At 30.5% G+C, this 19,737-nt stretch overlaps 3 protein-coding genes across 6 annotated transcripts; 1 reads left to right on the top strand and 2 right to left on the bottom strand.

Moving 5' to 3' along the window:
- The first annotated feature begins 4,503 nt into the window (after positions 1–4,503).
- Positions 4,504–9,593, top strand: LOC101253801 (protein DETOXIFICATION 16-like). 2 transcript variants are annotated; one of them, XM_004242964.5, is made up of 8 exons: positions 4,504–4,633; positions 6,716–6,964; positions 7,361–7,905; positions 8,026–8,112; positions 8,203–8,498; positions 8,598–8,716; positions 8,895–8,981; positions 9,324–9,593. In XM_004242964.5, the coding sequence occupies exons 2-8, from the start codon at positions 6,719–6,721 to the stop codon at positions 9,357–9,359; spliced, it is 1,416 nt and encodes a 471-aa protein (XP_004243012.2). In that variant the 5' UTR covers positions 4,504–4,633; positions 6,716–6,718; the 3' UTR covers positions 9,360–9,593. The 2 variants fall into 2 exon arrangements, with proteins under 2 accessions (XP_004243012.2, XP_069155944.1); XM_069299843.1 differs by lacking the exon at positions 4,504–4,633 and having other exon boundaries at positions 6,716–6,814; positions 6,897–6,964.
- On the bottom strand, positions 5,524–12,586 carry LOC101268407 (protein DETOXIFICATION 16-like). 3 transcript variants are annotated; one of them, XM_026031857.2, is made up of 8 exons: positions 12,015–12,449; positions 11,280–11,824; positions 11,114–11,200; positions 10,980–11,036; positions 10,658–10,896; positions 9,993–10,111; positions 9,842–9,928; positions 5,524–5,833 (listed from the first exon to the last, which is right to left on the bottom strand). In XM_026031857.2, the coding sequence occupies exons 1-8, from the start codon at positions 12,267–12,269 to the stop codon at positions 5,825–5,827; spliced, it is 1,398 nt and encodes a 465-aa protein (XP_025887642.2). In that variant the 5' UTR covers positions 12,270–12,449; the 3' UTR covers positions 5,524–5,824. The 3 variants fall into 3 exon arrangements, with proteins under 3 accessions (XP_025887642.2, XP_004242678.2, XP_010323237.2); XM_004242630.5 differs by lacking the exon at positions 5,524–5,833 and adding an exon at positions 9,551–9,704 and having other exon boundaries at positions 12,015–12,586; XM_010324935.4 differs by lacking the exon at positions 5,524–5,833 and adding an exon at positions 9,551–9,704 and having other exon boundaries at positions 10,679–10,896.
- Positions 12,587–14,454: 1,868 nt separating this feature from the next.
- Positions 14,455–17,283, bottom strand: LOC101268117 (kaempferol 3-O-beta-D-galactosyltransferase-like). The gene is made up of 2 exons (XM_004242629.5): positions 16,728–17,283; positions 14,455–15,566 (listed from the first exon to the last, which is right to left on the bottom strand). The coding sequence occupies exons 1-2, from the start codon at positions 17,203–17,205 to the stop codon at positions 14,692–14,694; spliced, it is 1,353 nt and encodes a 450-aa protein (XP_004242677.1). The 5' UTR covers positions 17,206–17,283; the 3' UTR covers positions 14,455–14,691.
- Positions 17,284–19,737: the final 2,454 nt, after the last annotated feature.

The raw sequence follows: 19,737 nt of genomic DNA, 5'->3' as shown, positions 1-19,737 counted from the left end.
AAATATTTTTATATTTTTTTAATTTTTCACACTAAATTAAAGTTGTCAAAGATTTTTCCTCATGCTTCATCCTTCATCAAGCTATGGGAAAATATTATGGCTAATTTTTGTGTTTTTGCTTCTCTTCCCCTTCACAACTTCATGTATGTAATTCTTTACCTTATATCACTATATTTCTCTTGTTTTAGTTAATTGATTGTATTTTTTTTCGATTTATTTTCTTATTGTTTGATTTTATTTTTTAAATTCTGCGTAGCGTTTGATATCTGTACTAGAATTTAATTAATTTAAATTTATTTCGTATAAGACTCGTTAAAAAGAAAGCACTCCTTATCATCTCTTGCTTTCACCTTATAGAAATGCTTCTAGAAATTTAAAATTGTTTATTTAATAATATAAAATGAAATGCTTATTTTAGACAATTAAGGTGTTTAATTTGTTCAAAATTTTGAGTGAAAAGTTGGAGTTTTGGATTAAAGGTACTTTGAATGAAATATATGATAAAAATATCCTTCAAAATAATAAGATTTTATAAATTTGGTCAAATATGAAAGAAGTATCTCAAAATTTAGATGGGACTTACATTTGAATTTAATTTTTATATATTGACACTATAAATAACTTAATTCCTTCTAGGAAATTTTATACATAGACAAATATTGTTTTCTTTTTTCTATATTCAGAGTTGGAAGAGTGAGTAATTTGAGTAATGAGTATTTGATTATTTTTTTTTATAATATATAATTGACTCACACCAATTCTATATATTTTTCATAGCATAACCATTAAACATAAATTAGAATTTGAAAATAAAATCAATAAGAATTGCAGTGGAATGAATACTGTTCTTTCGCCATTACCTCACAATTATGATACAAAGTGTTTTTTCATAAAATGAACCTCACAGATCGAATTAATCGAGACCGCGATATGCATATAACCAAATAAAGTATAAATTTGAAAATGAAAAGTTTCATTGCCCTTTTAACTTTTTGTTATAATTCTATTTGCATGATTTTTTAATTCTTTTTTTTAGGTGGGCTTGACAATACAAGAAAATGTTGTCCATCAGATATACAAATATACCAAGGCCCATCAGGATTTAATGGTCTTCATATACCACAATATACAGTCCAAATTGTGAATGAAGCATCAACTACTGATGGAGTATATGATGTTCAAATACGTTGTGGTGAATTTGCTTCTACAGATTTTATTGAACCATCAATTTTTAGAAGAATTGGTGATTGTGGAATTTGTCTCTTGAAAAATGGTAGTAGGATTCTACCTGGAGAAGTGATTTCTTTTGTTTATTCAAATATTCTTCCTTATGATTTGTCTGTTATTCAAGTAAAGTGTTGAGTATTCGAGACATATATCCAAAGTTTTGAGTGAATGAGTTTGAATTTCTGAGTCCTTGTTGTGTTAGTAAACAAATCATTATACATATTAAGTGATTTCTTTTGTGTATTCTAATATTCTTCCTCATTGATTTATCTGTTATTCAAGTTATATGTAGAGTGTTCGAGACAGATATCTAAGATTTTTAAGTTTATGAGTTTTGATTGTTGAGTCCTTTTAGTTTTTTGCTTGTTGCATTCGTAAACAATTCATTATACATATTAAGTGATTTCTTTTGTGTATTCTAATGTTCTTTCTCATTGGTTTATCTGTTATTCAAGTTAAATGTTGAGTATACGAGACATATATCCAAGATTTTGAGTTTATGAGTTTTGATTTTAGTGTCCTTTTAGTTTTTGCTTCTTGTGTTTGTAAACAAATCATTATACATATTAAGTGATTTCTTTTGTGTATTCTAATATTCTTCCTCATTGATTTATCTGTTATTCAAGTTATATGTGGAGTGTTCGAGACAGATATCTAAGATTTTTAAGTTTATGAGTTCTGATTGTTGAGTCCTTTTAGGTTTGGAAACAAATCATTATGCATATTACGTGATTTCTTTGGTGTATTCTAATATTCTTTCTTATGATTTATTTGTTATTCAAGTTAAGTGTTGAGTATTCGAGATATATATTCAAGGTTTTGAGTTTATGAGTTTTGATTTCAGTGTCCTTTTAGTTTTTGCTTCTTGTGTTTGTAAACAAATCATTATACATATTAAGTGATTTTTTTTGTGTATTCTAATATTCTTCCTCATTGATTTATCTGTTATTCAAGTTATATGTAGAGTGTTCGAGACAGATATCTAAGATTTTTAAGTTTATGAGTTCTGATTGTTGAGTCCTTTTAGGTTTGGAAACAAATCATTATGCATATTACGTGATTTCTTTGGTGTATTCTAATATTCTTTTTTATGGTTTATCTGTTATTCAAGCTAAGTGTTGAGTATTCGAGATATATATTCAAGGTTTTGAGTTTATGAGTTTGAAACTTGAACTTGAATTTAATAAAAATAAACTTATTTATTTGTAAAGCCCAAATTATTCCTTCAACCCAAATAAATATGAATTTATATCCAAATTATGTGTGAATTAAATCCAATAATATGTCTACGATGTCAATTTAAAAGTGGACAAATAATCAAAAACGGAGGAAATATGTTCCGGATAATGTTAGTAGTTCTTAGAGTTACTTTTGCTATTACATGAATTTGTTTATGTATTTTGGTACATGTTATGTATGATTATATATGTTAAGTAATTGTTGGAGTGACTTTTGGATTTCATCAATTTGTTTAGGTACTAAGGTACATGTTAAATTGTTAGGAGAGTTTTCTCCGGAAAAATATCTTATAATGTGAAATTCAAATTAATAAGTATTCAATAAAAAATAATCAAACAAAAAAAATCACATAAAATATAGATTTTCTTTAATTATCTACAATCACCCAACAAACTGTAAAAAAAAAATTAAAAAAATTAATATGTAAGGTTATTTAACACTTATATAATAATCAAAGTGACTTGACACTTTTTTATAACAAATAACATTGCTATAATTAATACATGCATGTCATTGACATGTGTGTATATATGAATGTGATTTGTGTGTTTAAGGTTATTTTGAAATGGATAACAAAGAATCTTGACTAGGTGGCAAAAGACTAATTGTTTAATTAAAAGTTACAAAATTATACTAATCGTTTAATTAAAAGTTATAAAATTATATTGAATATATATTTTTTTTTAAATCAATAAATGTAGTTTTTCAAGAAGAAAAAGGATTATTTATTGTTACAATGTGCACAAAGAAGTTGAGGAAAAGTGACACTATTTGTTGCTCCCCAAACAATGGATTTATTTATTCTATAATCTGAGTCTCATAATTTCGAAAAATATATATATAATAATTAAATTAAATCAAATAATATAAATATTATTTTTAAAAGTTATTTTTAGAAAATATCCTTATTTAAGCAGGCACATTAACGATTATCTAACATGTCTGCTTCAAACTCAAACTCTCTTTTATATAATAAGAAAAAATAATTATGGTAATACCACTTTATTGTCTGTCAATTTTGAAATTAAATAATACCATTTATAACAAATAAATAAATAAAAAATAATGATACAAATAGTTGTCATTTTAAATATTAAAATTAAATTAAATATTAATTTCAGCACCTTTTATTCAATAAATAACAAAAATTATTTACATTGATGAAAAAAAGAAAATATTATTGAATTGAGATAAATGGATAATGATAAGTTAGTTAACTTACCCTTTTAATTAATGTCTTTTAAAACTTTAGTTAAAAAAAAATGTAACATGTAAAACAAAATCAGAGGATAAATATTCACTTCATTTTATATATATTATATATAATATATATATAAAAGGAATAGTGAAATGTATTTGGACAAGTAAAGTGAACATAGGGAGAGGAAAAATCTGTAATCTCAAAAAAAAAAAAAAAACATGAAGTTACACCTTTCTCTTTGATAATTTTTTTTATTACATTAGTTGTTGATCGTAATACTCTCAAAAAAAATTTTAATTGTTATGTTACGTTTTTTTTAAAATTAATTTAATTAATTTATAAAGTTCAAATTAAATTACATTAACTTAAATATTCTAAACTAAAAATTTAGATATTTAAAAACTATATGAAAAATATTATAAATTTACAGTTTTTAATATGTCAATATGATGAAAATATATATCACAAAATATTTATCAAAGTTCTTATTATTTGACCGTAAAAAAAAAAAACACTAAGCTAAGTAATAATTAAAATAAGTAAAAGAAAATATATAAGGGCCACTAATACTAATATCCTTATTTTGTGCTGATTTTTAATTTATAATAAAATAAAATTGAGGGACATAAATATATATATATATATATATATATATATATATATATATATATATATATATTTTACATCACATGTTTCACAAGTTATGTATAATATGATTTCAATTTCCAAGAGACTTAGAAATTTCACACATGATTTCAGTTTGGAAAGAACTTATATTAAATTTCTAGATGAAAAAATGTTAAAATCACCACAAAAGGGTTATTAGTACAATTTTCAACAATACATTACAAGTTTACAACTATAAATAGGTCCAAAATAAAGTCCCATTATCATTAATTCATCCTTTTTACTCAATTGATTGCTCAAATACCAAAGAAGAAATAAGAGAAGCATCAATATACCTTGGTACTTTCCTTTTTTATTTTAAAGCTTTTTTTTTTAAATCTGTTTTTATATACACTTTGTACAAATGTTCTTATGTATAATTAATGGGGTTAATGTGTTCTTAGATAATTTGTGCAAATTTTTTTATTTTATTTTCAACAATCACTCAAGAACAAAGTAGGCATTTGATGATTGTAGGCATCTCTACATGTTTGAGTTTTCATGTTTTGTGATTATGAATTTTTTTTATGAGTATATGCTAAGAATGTTCGCTTATAAAAAAGAATTAGTGAATTCGTAAGATCATGGTTGAGTGGTTTGAAGGTGATGCTCCCTTATGGGGAGATTTAAAATCGAATTCAGTCTCCATCTGCTACTTGGTCATGCACTCGTTGGATGACGTTTATATATTTAAGTGTAGTTTACGTCTTTTGTATAGTTTGCAAATTATTATATAATAAATAAGTTACCATAAAATGATTTTTCGAAGGATAGAGACTATGACAAAGATTGTGAATTTTCAAAAAAATAATAGTAATAAAAATAAACCTCCAAAAAACAATCTTTGAAACTTGATTTAAGATTATTTTTTTTTAAAAAAAAAAAACTCTAGTGGTTAATTTTGTTAGTGCTAAAAATAGAGAAGGTATAAATAATCTCTGGAGGTCTTGTTTCGTAAAATATCGACCTTGAGAGGTTGATTTTTAATTATAATTTTTTTTTACGATATATCAACGTATGAATTTTATTTTTTTTACAAAAAATATTTTAAAAAGAAGCTAACCTCTTAAGGTTTGACTTTTTGCAAAAAGAATGAATTTAGATAGATGGTACTTAGTGCAATTTTATAAAAAAATATTTTTGTGACACTAAAATTAAATTTTTTTTATTATTGTGTAAGATATTGAGTGCACACAAGTCTCTGTTTCATTTACTTTGCTGTAATACGATGTGTAATATCGTTGTCAATCTTCCAATTTTCTTGGGTTATTGACTCAAAATATGTATAACTTCCTTTCTTGGCGATGAATTATATATCAATCCTTAATTACCTCCACATTTGTTACACTGGTTCCATCGTTGAACTTGCACTCCAAGTACTATGTATTGGCCCTGCTCAATCCGTACGCTTTAGACTTCAAGGTCGGTCTCCTATCCTTAGACAAACTTCCAGCCAATCATTAACTCTATCACATGTCTCATCGATTAAAACTATGTCATCTGCAAATGCAAATAACATATACCAAGAGACCTCCGCTTAGATATGTCGCATCAATCCATCCATCACCAACACAAATAAAAATACGCTAAGGTTTAATTTACCTTTTACTTAAATACTATTTCTATAATATTATATCACTTAAAATAAACTTACCTTCCAAAATAATATTAAAAACATAATATTACTATGAAATACTTCATTTTTCTCAATACAAGTTTTATTTTTCTCTACATAAACTCAACATTAGCTTGCATGCTCCCCCACCCCCACCCCCCTCCAAATAAATAATTATACTACACACGTTATTAATAAAAAAAAAATAAAAAGAAGATCTTACTAAGGATCTTATATTTATTTTATATTGTAATTTTCTTTTTCTTTTTTTTGGATATGTATACTGAAAACGACTTTATATTATATAGTAATTTAACAAAATGTAAAGTCATTCATCATAAAAGTTGACCCTTTTAGCCACCACCATACTTAATTTCAAACAATTTTTAAAAAAACAATTTAATCATGATAAGAGTCAACTAGCAATTATTATATTTCATGGTCAAGAATATAATACTATTTTTAGTAACATCCCTTAAATATATCGTATCAACAATTAAAATATACACATACTAAAAAATTAGTTGACAAAATCACTAAGGAAAAAAAAACGTGAAATTAGTTATGAACTTTATCGTCAAATCGTCACTAATTGTGACATAATTTTTTTTTATAATTTAGCAATGACTTGTATTTTATTTGTCGCTAATTCCTGTGTTTGCTGTGACTAATTATTAACTCATATGTGACATAATTTTTTTTATAATTTAGCAATGACTTGTATTTTTATCAGTCGCTAATTCCAGTGTTTTTTTTTTTTTTTGTAGTGAATGGATATTGAAAAAAGGAAAGAAGAACTTGAGTGTCCCAATTTAGGAATTGAGAGAAAATATGAAGAGATATTTGTACAAGTGAAGAAGTTATTGGTATTGGCTGGGCCTTTGATGTTAGTTAATATTTTGTTATATTCCTTACAAGTTATCTCTGTTATGTTTGTTGGTCATCAAGGGGAGTTAGCTCTTTCTGGTGCTTCAATGGCTACTTCCTTTGCCTTTGTCACTGGGTTCGGCTTGTTGGTTAGTCTTACTTCAAACTTCTTCTTTTTTACATCGAAATATTGTTATAGAGAACATACAGTATAACATAATATAGAAGTCGTATTCAAAAGAACATTTGGTTGTTGTTCTAGTGAATGTTGTTATAAAGAGGTTATAACTATATATATGTATGGAACATAGTTATTGGATGTGAATCGAGCATCTTTATAACAGAGTCGTTTGTATGGAAATTTTGGGGGTTGCTATAGTGAGACGTGTAGTTCTAGTGAACGTTGTTATAAAGAGGTCTAACTATGTATGGGACACTTTATAACAGAGTCGTTTGTATAAAAATTTTGGTGGTAGCTATAGTGAGACGTTATATACTTATATTAAGTAGTTTCTAACTTTTTTTATGTACGCGTTTTTGATCAGATGGGAATGGGAAGTGCATTGGAAACACTATGTGGTCAATCATATGGTGCAAATCAATATCATATGCTTGGTATTCATATGCAAAGGGCAATGTTTGTTAATCTTTTGGTTAGCATACCACTTGCTTGTGTTTGGGCTAATGCAGGGCGAATTCTTGTAATATTGAGACAAGATCCAGAAATAGCAGCTGAAGCAGGAATTTATGCACGATTCATGATACCGAGCATCTTTGCATATGGACTACTCGAATGCCAGATTAGGTTTCTACAAGCTCAAAACAACGTTGTACCTATGATGCTTACTGCAGGAGGCACCGCGTTGCTGCATGTTTTTGGTTGTTGGATTCTTGTACTCAAATCAGGGCTTGGAAGCAGAGGAGCTGCTCTGGCTAATGCTACGTCTTACTGGATTAACGTGTTCTCTTTAGTTGTGTATATTAAGATCTCACCTTCCTTCAAAAGTACTTGGACAGGTTTCTCAACTGAAGCATTTTCTGATATCCCGAGATATCTTAAACTAGCAATTCCCTCCGCTCTTATGATATGGTATTCCTCAACTCCTTTCCTATAATCTAGTCATTGTGTTTGCTCGCACCTGATAACATTTCTGAAGAGTCAGAGCAACATTAATGTCTATTTGACTCTTTTCCATCTTTTGAAACTTAGCTTGGAGATATGGTCGTTTGAAATGATGGTTCTGTTGTCTGGTCTTCTTCCTAATCCGAAACTAGAAACCTCAGTTCTTTCCATCAGGTTAGTGAGTTTTTTCAACACATCGATTTCACTTTGCAAACATCATGTTTGATTACCCGGTCTAACGTTACTAATACTTAATTTTTCCAGCCTTAATACATCTGCTATGGTACATATGTTGCCTCAAGGACTAGGTGGAGCTACAAGTGTAAGAGTTGCCAACGAATTGGGAGCTGGACGACCAAAAACAGCTCGTCTTGTAGCACGTACTGCAACAGTTTTAGCTACTACAGAAGGCATTCTAGTAGCTATTGTCATGGTTTCGATTCGTAAAGTCTGGGGCCATTGCTATAGCAATGAAGATGAAATAGTGAAATATGTTGGGAAAATGTGTTTCTTTTTAGCAGGATCTCACTTCTTAGATGCACATCAATCTATATTTTCAGGTCTGTCTAAATTGTGTACATGAGACAAATATTATAATCTTGAATACTCTTAACGAAAATTTATAGCTTCGTCATTGACCTTATAAAAAAATATTTCAGGTATTGCTAGAGGATGTGGGTGGCAAAAGATAGGTGCATATGTTAATTTGGGTGCCTTTTATCTGTGGGGAATACCAATTGGTATTGTGTTAGCTTTTGTATACCATTTTGGAGGAAAGGTACTATTACTTTCACATATTTCATTTTCATTGAATTATGTTCTCGAGTTTAAGTTATATGCACTGACAGAGTGTTAAGATTTTCTTACGCTATCAAATGTATTCTCGTGTTGTTAATTTTTAATTTACAACGTCAGTGCGTAGAACTTATACATTTACTTGTCTAATTGTGCAAAAGGGACTTTGGTTGGGAATCATTCTGGCCATTTCTGTTCAAGTTGTGATATATTCTGTTGTTATTCTGAGAACAAATTGGGATAAACAGGTTAGTTTTTTGCTCCATTTCAAGGCTTGTTTCAATTTCAACTTGCTCGGGTTCTTCAAAAATGTCGTCAGGTGCGTGTCAGATCTTCTAAAAGTAGTGCACTTTTAAGGATCTAACACGAGTGTGGCAATACTTTTTGAAGAGTCTGAGCAACATAGCCAAATCTCATGTGTTGCTCGGAGTCCTCAAAGATGCTATCGGGTACATGTTGTATCCTCCAAAGTAGTGCGTTTTTTTTGAGGATTCAAACACGGATACACCAACATTTTTGGAGAGTCTGAGCAACGGTGATCACGATCAAGGAATCATTGTAGATAATGCAAGTTTGTTGTGTTTTTGTAGGTAAAGAAAGCAGCAGTTAGGGTGACTCAAGCATAAAGCATATCAATTTCATGCTACATCCAAATCAATGGTGCTTAAACTCTCCAAAAATATTGCAACACTCGTGTTAGATCATTGAAAAAAGTTTTAGGAAGGATTGTTTTTGTGTTTGTTCTTTTATCAAACTAAACATTCCTTCCGTTTCATTTTATGTAAAAGTGTTTAACTAGACATCGACTTCAAGAGAGTAAGAAAAAAGGCAAATTTCGATACTAAAGAAAGGTTTAGAAATCGCGGTTTTAAACATTTCTACATGTTGGTTTAGTCTCTTGAAAGTGTCAATTCTGCATTTTCTTCTATGTTAACTAGCTCTGGAACCACCCTATCAGCTGCCTTATTTGCCTACAAAACTCAAAAAACAGACCTGCATTATTCCTGTGTTTGAGACATAATATAAATTAACTAAAAGCAATCGTTCTTCCATTTAAACTTTACGATGAGATGGTAACACAATTCAAGAATATAACCGATGAATTTACCTCTTTTTCCCAGTTTGTCTGCAGAGTAACTACAAAAAGAAGTAGTGCTTGTGCAAAAAGGGCAAGTGTAATACCCAACCATAGTCCCTGAAAATCATATCATCGTTAAGATCTTCCTATAGTTCGGAAGAGGGAAATGATATGTACGTACCTTTCCACCTATATGGTAGACGAAAGCTAATATAACACCAGCAGGTATTCCGAAAAGGTAATAAGCTCCCAAGTTAACAACTGCTCCAATCTTTTGCCATCCGCACCCTCGCGCAGTACCTGTAATTTGATAGCTAATAAGGTCACTAGTCATTTAAACTCTAGTGACAAATTCAACCATGGGGGTTTGTGGATTCAGAAGAACTCGTGTTTCAGGGTCGAACCATATATGTATGCGTTTGAATATAGAATGTGGGTTCTTGAGTTCAAAAGTGTTGCTAGATTTGTGTCAGATCTAATTCAACATGGTATCACAGCAGAGTCCGTCTCACCCGATGTTGGAGCCCCCAAAATAGAAATTGCCCACGCACCAGATACTAAGCACTGGCGTGAGATGGGGTGTTAAAGAATGACAGAAGGCCCACATCGGTGGTTAATGAGATGAGTGGACTCCTTACAAGGCTTGGACAATCCTCTTCCTTTTGAGCTAGCTTTTGGACCTAATTCGACGAGATCCTTTATAAGTAGTACATTTACATTTTTGAGTATATGACACGGGACGTACCAACCTATAGGCTCCTCGAGCCTAAAACAAATCAAAGAATCATAGTCCAGATTCTTGAAACACAGCAACAGGAAACTCGTATTGTAAAATATTGAACGAACCTGAAAGTACAGATTGAATACCATCTAAGAAGTGGGAACCTGCTAGCAAGACTAGCATTTCTGCTACATATTCGACTACTTCTTCCTCGGTGCTGTAACAGTAGCCCCACAGTTTACGAACAGAAATCAACACAATTGCTGCAACAACCCCTTCTGTAGCCACTAACAATACTGCAGCACAAGCTGCTAAACGAGCTGCTTGAGGTCGTCCTGCTCCTAGTTCATTCGAAACTCTTACACTGAGGAGGAAGCCAATTAAGTATACAAACCATATAAAGGAAAAACGCAACAGAAGGTGATCTTAAAATGCTAAGAGATTCACCTCGTGGCACCGCTTAGTCCTAACGGAATCATATACACCATAGCACATGTATTAAGGCTGAAACATTTCAAAATTATCAACCCTTTGATACACTAAGAGATTAGTAGTTAGTGTGACATAAGAAGAACTGCAACCTGATAGAAAGAACCGACGTCTCTAGCTTTGGATTCGGAAGAAGTCCAGACAACAGAACCATCATCTCAAATGACCAAATCTCTAAGCTGTGTCACGAAAGGCAAAACATTTGATTCATTCGTTCATTATGAAAGGACGAGTATACATAGACAAAGAACACACTACCAGAGCATAACAGCAGAAGGAATGGCAAGTTTCATATATTTCCATATATCACGAAACGCCTCTTTTGAAAATCCAGTCCAAGTGTTTCTACAAGAAGGCGATATTCTGACATATACCGCTAACAACAAGAGATTAATCCAGTAGGATATTGCGTTAGCAAGAGCAGCACCCTTGTTCCCTAGGCCAGATTTAAAGACCAGAATCCAACAAGTAAATATATGCAGTAAAGTAGTGATCCCCGCGCTGAACATCATGGGGTTCACATTGTTTTGTGTTTGTAGAAATCTAATATGACACTGTAGAAGTGCATACGCGAATATAGTTGGAATCATATAACGCGCATAACTTCCTGCTTCAGCTGATATTTCCGGATCTTGTCCAAATAATACGAGAAGATACCCTGCATTAGCCCAAACGAAAGCCACAGGAACACTAACCAGTAGAAGCACAAGCATTGCCCTTTGCATATGGATACCAAGCATATGATACTGCTTTGCACCATATGATTGCCCACATAAAGTTTCCAATGCACTTCCCATTCCCATCTACGATATTCAGATATAACAAAACGCCACTTAAGTTCGTATCAAATAACTAAAAAAAATAAAACTGTATGAAGATATGTATCAATTATGGTTGCAACATGTCCTTAAGTGGATGGTAAAAGTCCATTTAAGATTTATCGATACGATCATATTAGAAACGAAACAATAAGAGATGACAATAAGGACTAACCATCAAGCTTAGGCCAGTTACAGAGGCAAATGAAGTAGCCATTGAAGCACCAGATAGAGGTAACTCTCCAAGATGACCAACAAACATTATAGATATCACTTGTAAACAATAAAGTAAGAAATTAACTGTCATAAGAGGTCCTGCTAGTACCAATAACCTCTTCATTTCTTCAAAAATTTCATTTTTCTTGTTCTTGGACTCTTCTTCATTTACAGTTTCTCTAATCAATGAACAATCAATGTCTTGTGTATCCATTTGTCTTTTCTCAAAGCCTGCCCTCCACAAAGCAATAATTTTACAACAGAGGATATGTACTCTAGTGCAATATAACCTAGCTTTGTTTGTATGTATGTCCACCCCATGGGGACGAAGCTATCGTTCGTACTAGTGGGAGGTAGTAGGTATATTATTTCTCGAATTAATCGAGGTGTGTACAAGTTGAACACGAAATATCATGTTTATGAAAAGAAAAAGGTAGCTTTGTTGGACCACCCCATGAGAACAAAGTTATTCTATATTGGTACTAGGGGTGGCTCGATAGTGTTGAAAAAAAGACATGTGTCTTAACCCCAAATTCAAGGAGCCTCATTGTAAACTTTTCATTAGACAAATTTTGACATATTTTTATAACTATATCTTATGAAAAATAATTTGAAATAAAAACGGTTATATTATCAATTGAAAACTAAAAGAAAATCAATTATACAAAAAGTTATTAACAATTTAAGCTAAAGGCCCCGTTTGATTTTTGTTTTAGATCATTAATATACGTGAGCTGGCCCTGATTGGTACTGGTGAGAGGCAATAGGTATCTGTGGATTAATCGAGGTGTATGTGCAAACTGACGGTTTTAACCAAACTAAGTCATTATATAAAGTCATTCACCAAAATAATATGTTCTTCTAAAATTTTACAAAACTAGTATAAACGTATTCCACAGTAACGTTTTAGGATATATTTTATTTTTTAAAAGTTGATGGCGTCAGATTGATATACGTTACTTACAGTAACGTTTTACTCCTAAAACGTTACTCACAGTAACGTTTTAAGAGTAAAACGTTACTGAAAATAACGTTTTAAAAGTAAAACGTCACTTACAGTAACGTATATCAAACTAATGCTGTTAGTTTTTAAAAAATAAAATATACCCTAAAACGTTATGTGAAATACGTTTATACTAGTTTTGTAAAATTTTTAAAAAAATGTATTACTTTGGTAAATTATTTTATATAATGACTTAGTTTGGTTAAAACTTCCGTAAATATTATGGTTATGAAAAGAAAAGGCTAGCTTGTTGGTCTCTTCAAGATTTGGTGGACAGAGTTGTCTGATACTTAGAAAAGTAACATATAGCTCTTGAAATTAATCAAGACGCGTGCAAGTTGTCTCCAATGATATGATTATCAATAGAAAAAACCTACCTTGTTAAAATAAGTCAAATCAATGAACGGGTCATGATCCAACTTGTCCGAAATTTAATTTGTTAAGGTAAAAATGGGTCGAATCAATAGCATGTTTGTATTGTTCTAGTCTTGATAGACAAAGTTATTCCGTATTGTGTTGATTTTGTGACTAGCCATGTTCATTAGATTTTCCCCATCATGTATAACCAAGAATAGTTAATATTTCACGAGGCGGATTTAAAACACAAAAAAGTGTTATGTGGGCTAGGTTAGCTGAGCTAGAAAAAAATGTGGGTTAAACTCAACCTGTCCTGTCCTGTCGTGCCTCGCCCAATTGCCATCCTTATTAGGCATGCTAGGAATACATTTTTTGAAAAGTTATTCTTTTCTCATTTCTTCCCTAACAGCATCTAACATTGCAAAATGGGTAGGGAAAATTTGAACTGATAAGGTGACTTGCTTTACCAAAAGATCAAAGTGGTTAGGCCCTACACTAACTTTTAATATTGTTATGCATATTTTTGATTTGTGACTTTGGAATTTCTAGATTTTTATTCAGAAATTCGAATTTTTCATACCTTGTATTTAATCGCAACAATTAGAATATGTTGTTTTACAAAAATGGAAAACTCATGGGAATAGAGCATAGTTTTGAGCACAAGTATTTTAGGTGAAGCGAGTCTTGACATAACGGTAAAAGTTACTGTAATTTTAATGGCTAAATAGTCAATTTAATTACTCATCAAATAAGATATTTTTCCCTTGAAAGGAAAACAATGTTACATGACCAAGCATTGATAATTTACTAAATATAATTAATGACAAATCAATTGAATTGATTAATGTATTACAAAAACACACATAGTAACAAAACATTGAATTAATCCCTTTCAAGGGGATCATAAGCAAGAGGTGATAATTTTCCAACAAAAATTGTCTTTATTTGAACAAATTTGCTTCTAAAAACACAAAGGTAACGGTCTTAAGTACACAACACAAATTACATAAAGGTAACGGTCTTAAGTATGCAACACAAATTAACGAGAGAGAGTATATTATATTGATGCAATGGTAAGAGTTTGTTGTGTGACTAGAAAGTCATGAGTTTCAATTTCATTACAAATGTTTTCCCAAAAACAATGTTACATGGACAAATATTGATGATCAATTCATGATAACAATTGATACATATATATATTTTTTTTTTTAAAAAAAAAAAGTGGAATTAATAATTAATCATTAAAACCCCTTTTCAAGAATATATTATAGTTTCACTAACAAGAAGTGATAATCTCAACCAACTTGTTGAAATTTTGAGTTGAACTCCCACTTGTTCCAACAGCCTTTAAAGCAAGTTCTTTATACATCCCAATTTGTTCCTTCAATTCCTCTTTATTTTTTGACAAAACAAATTCAAGTGCATCAATTGTACCACTTTTAGTGAAAACCCCACCTTCAATTTTCACTCCAATTTTCCAAACTTTTTCAACCATCCAAGCATTCAAATGATGATCACCGAAAAAAGGCCTACAAATTATAGGTACCCCAGACGCTATACTCTCGAGTACTGAATTCCATCCAGAGTGATTTATAAAAACTCCAACGGCACTATGTTCAAGAACTTGTACTTGTGGTACCCATGGTACAACTTTACCATACTCACTTGTCTTTTCCAAGAATCCTTTTGGAAAATGTGACATAAAATTCTCTTTAATTGACCAAAGAAATGGAATTTTTTTGTCTTCAAGTGCTTGAGCCATTGCTTCTAACTCATTAGGAGGTGGTGTTGCAACAGTACCAAATCCAATATATGCCACAGAGTTTGGCTCTTGATGATTTAACCACTCAATACAATCATATTTGTCTACAACATTTGCTAAAGGTGGTGGTGAAGTTAAGTTAAAAGGACCAACATTAAGAATGTTGTTGAATTTAGACTTGAGATATTGAACCATTTGAGGGTCTAGCTCTTCAAATGAATTTATTGATATGGCTTTTCCTTTTCCTATGGTTTTTCCCATTTTATGAAGCATCATCGAAAATGGCGATTTTAGGTCACCAGAAACAACTCCACCAGGCAAATCACCAAGTCTTACTTCAGAAATTCCAGGAATAAAATTCAAAACTTCATCTTCACGTCCATCAATTCCTATCAAACAAAAAAAAATGAATGATTTTTATTGTATCGCGCTAATACAATATGTAATAAATCAAAAGAAAAGTTAGATCGTACTTCAGAAACATCAACATATCTTCATATACTATAGTCTTAATCATTCATCCAATGTTTAGTCATCATGAACATGACAAAGTTCTCTATAAATAACAAAAAATAAATGAATGATTTTTATCGTATCGCGCTAATACAACATGTAATAAATCAAAAGAAAAGTTAGATCGTACTTCAGAAATATCAACATATCTTCATATACTAGATCTTTATTTATATTGTATTGATTATCATTTTGAAATCAACTTTTTCCTATAGTGATATCTATCCTACCTATTATCGTCATAATATCAGTCAATTTCATACTCAGGGGAATAAAGGACAAATGTACCCTCAAACTATTGAAAAATGGTATGTAGATACCCTGTTATACTTTTGGGACATTGTTGGTGTCTTTGATGCAAATACCTTATGTCATACTTTTGAGACATTGGTGCTCTTACCATAAAAAAATAAAGTATATATACCCTTCAAACTAACGGACATACATGTGTCATAATCTTATCCACCGACCCGACATTTATTAAAGGTATAATACATAAATATACCCTTTAACTTTACCTCATTTTACATTTGTGCCCTCCAACTTTGAGTGTGCACAAATAGGCACTCAAACTTGTACACGTATGACACAAATTTTCATGTAGGATGTCATACAGGACGTTTGTGTCTATTTGTTCATACAAGTTTAAATGTCTACTTGTGAACACCCAAATTTGGAGGGTATAAATGTGAAATGAGGCAAAGTTAAAGGGCATATCTATGTACTATACCTTTATTAAATATCGGATCGACGGATAAGATTACGCCACGTATCCATAATCAGTCTTTCGTCAGAGTGAAGGGCATATATGCTCTAACTTTTGTATAACAGACGCATCAATGTTCCAAAAGTATAACAGAGAATATATATATATGTATATATATATATGCATATAAATTTACGATATTTCAGGGGTATATCTGTCATTTTTCCTATTTCATTCATAATGGATAGAAAAACACAATGATGTTCAACTATTGAATAATCTTTATGGATTCTGTCATTTCGACGAATAATATATATGTATATATGTATACCTTGTATCCCAACATTTTCTCTAATAAGATCAGTATCAACATGAACAGATAGTGATCCAGCTGCAGAAGTCCATACAGGAATCCAATGAACATTACACTGTTGAGCCATATCACTAGTAAACCACATAAATGCATCAGCAATAACACATGTAATTTTTTTCCCTGAGTCATTCTCAGCAGAAATCATAGCATTATCAATATTTTGCTTCGCGGATTTGAAGAACAATCCTATAATCTCCTCGAGACCACCTCCGAGCACGTGACCCTTTGGGACGCCATCAGAGACGTCGTAGGGCTTAACATTTGTATTGCTATAACAATGTTGTGAATTGAAAATCGAAGAATTCGAATTTTTTGTGCTAAAAAATGTGAATGTCACATTTGGTAATGTACTTGCTAGCCTTTGAACAAGTCCATATAAAAGCCCAGCATGTGTTGCAAAAGGAAATGCTATAACAGCAACATGAAAATTAGACATTTTTTTGTGTTTTTTTTTTTTTTTTTTAATTTCTTAGAGGAGTTTATGGAGATAATAGAATAAAAATTAATATGGAGAGAGTAAAAAAAAAAATTGTAAACATTCTTAGCCTAGAAGTTTATATAATTAATATAAAAAAGTTGCTTTAAAATAGGAGGTTTTATAGGTTTTTTGTATGGTTGTAATTTATATAATGGAATTATGTATATATATATATAGGAAAAAGGATTTGGTTCATTAGTGTTGTTTATTACTTCTGAATGATGTGGTAAATGTAAGTTATGTATATAAATGAATACAAGAGGTTAAGATTAAAAAAAATTAATTTGTTATATTTTTACACTTTAATATTAAGGTCAAAATAATTATATGTATTATTAATATTTTTTTCAATTTGATTTATTTATTTATTTATTAGCATTTTTAGATTAATAAAACAGGTCAGGGCCTTTATGATTAAAAATAATATTTCAAAAAGATATTACTTAGTATAAGAAAAGTTAAATAAATAAATATTTATAAAAGTTATAGAAGAATAATCTCTGTCTCTCATATTCATTTGTACTGAAAGGTAATTGAATAAAAATAGTATATATGTAATAGAAATAATTGGAATATAACTAACAATTTGATAAAAAATTGAGGATAAATATACCATGGATAAAAAGGTTCCACCAATCAATACCGATTTGTAATGGAGTGATAAGTTTTTGAGACGATCGAATAATCACTTAAGAGAATGAGTTTTGAAACGAAGCTAAATTGAACAGAACTTCTTTGCCATGAAAGAAGTTTTCTCCACATTGACTTAAACCTCCAATATAACTTTCTAGCAATGTAAAGTCCTTTGAAACAATTCACAGGTGCTCTTCTTTCAAGACTAACCAGTGTAACATCAGAGCTGTTGTGTGCAACTCTACGTCTGTGCCACTAAAACAAAGTTGAGGGGTAATTTTGACCCTTTTCCCCTTTTTCTTTATGATATAGAAAAAGATTGTTTTGTAAAAAAAAATATTAACCTAGAAGGTTATATAATTGATTAAAATATGCTTTAAAATAGGCGCTTTTCTCGAATTTGTTGAATGGTTGCAAATTAGATGCATATTTAAACAGTTGATTTTTTATCTTGTGATTTAGAAAGAAGAAAAATAAATATTAGAACATGTCGTCACTATTCTTCACGTGCGCACAAGGTTAGTCTGTAACTCTGTGACAAGTCCGACCAAAAGAGCATGCAAGATATTTCAAACCTAGGACCTCCCATTTAAAAAATTACGTACTCAACCAACTCGATTATACATATTATGATCAACCCTTGTTTTTTTTTTGGGGGGGGGGGGGGGAGGGGGGAGGGCTAGCCGGCTAGGGGTGGGGTGGGGGAGAGGGTGGGAAAACATCCACAGGTTGCAATGGGCTGAAAGCCTGAGAAATTTGGGCTGGTCTATGTTCACTTTCTTAGTCCAAATAGTCTATAAGATTTATTTGTGAATGTTTATGGTAATAATATAAGATATTTCACTTATTTTATTTCAAAATTTTGAATAAGATGAAAATTTTTCCACGTCAATTTAGATTAATCGAACCCTAAAATAAATATCAATAAACTATAAAAGTCTAGTGTACTCATATGTTCCTATTCTTCTTTCACCGTGTTACACTAACATGCGGAATTTTCTTTGCTCGTCGCTTATTAAAATTACGCATAATACATAAATATTTTTTAAAACTTGGCTATAATTGTATTTAGTTATGTCCTTTAACTTAGGATAGGTAAGTAAACATTTAAAATTTGTATAAAAAGAAACAAATAGACATATATAATTTACGTAATACATATAGAACGCCACGTAAAATACAAAATTATTACTCAAAGACGAACTCAAATTATTATGGATTGATCTTCATGTGAGTCATCAAGAAGTGGTAATAGCTCGTGAATATGTTAATTAAAATGTTTCACATAACTCATGAGAATTTATTTATTATCATTTAAGTTGTTTAACGTACAAAATCACTAAAAGGGGTTTTCATATTTATTGTGATTTTTCATAATAGAAATCATAAAAATCTACTTTTATAATAATGTGCAAATACATAAAAGGCGAAACTAGAGAGGTGAAAGAGGGTTCATTTGAATTTTCTTTATCCAAAAAATTATTTCGAAACGAATATATATTGTCTTACGTTTGAAGATTTTTTTTTTTTTTTAAGTAGAAAAGAAGTCAAGAAAAACATACCATAAGGTCCCATAAAATTAGTCCCCGTTAATTCAGGTCTCATTCACCTGCGTTAATTTAGGCACTTTAGACATATAAGTATTTTTGGACAATATATAAACGACGTTATCTTTTATTATCATTATGTTCGAGTCAATTTATGCATATTTCAATTTATATTTTATGATTCATTATTATCTTTCAAAAGCAAAAGTAGCGAATAATTCTATTCACTAAGACGTAACATTACAAATCAGGTACAGAAGTATCGACAAAACTCAATGATCGACTCATAGTTTAAATTTATCGTAAGATA

Source organism: Solanum lycopersicum, chromosome 7 (genome assembly GCF_036512215.1).
Source record: "Solanum lycopersicum chromosome 7, SLM_r2.1".
In the NCBI taxonomy this organism is placed as follows: domain Eukaryota; kingdom Viridiplantae; phylum Streptophyta; class Magnoliopsida; order Solanales; family Solanaceae; genus Solanum; species Solanum lycopersicum.
Note: the sequence above shows the minus strand (reverse complement) of the source record. Positions and strands in the feature narration are given on the sequence as shown.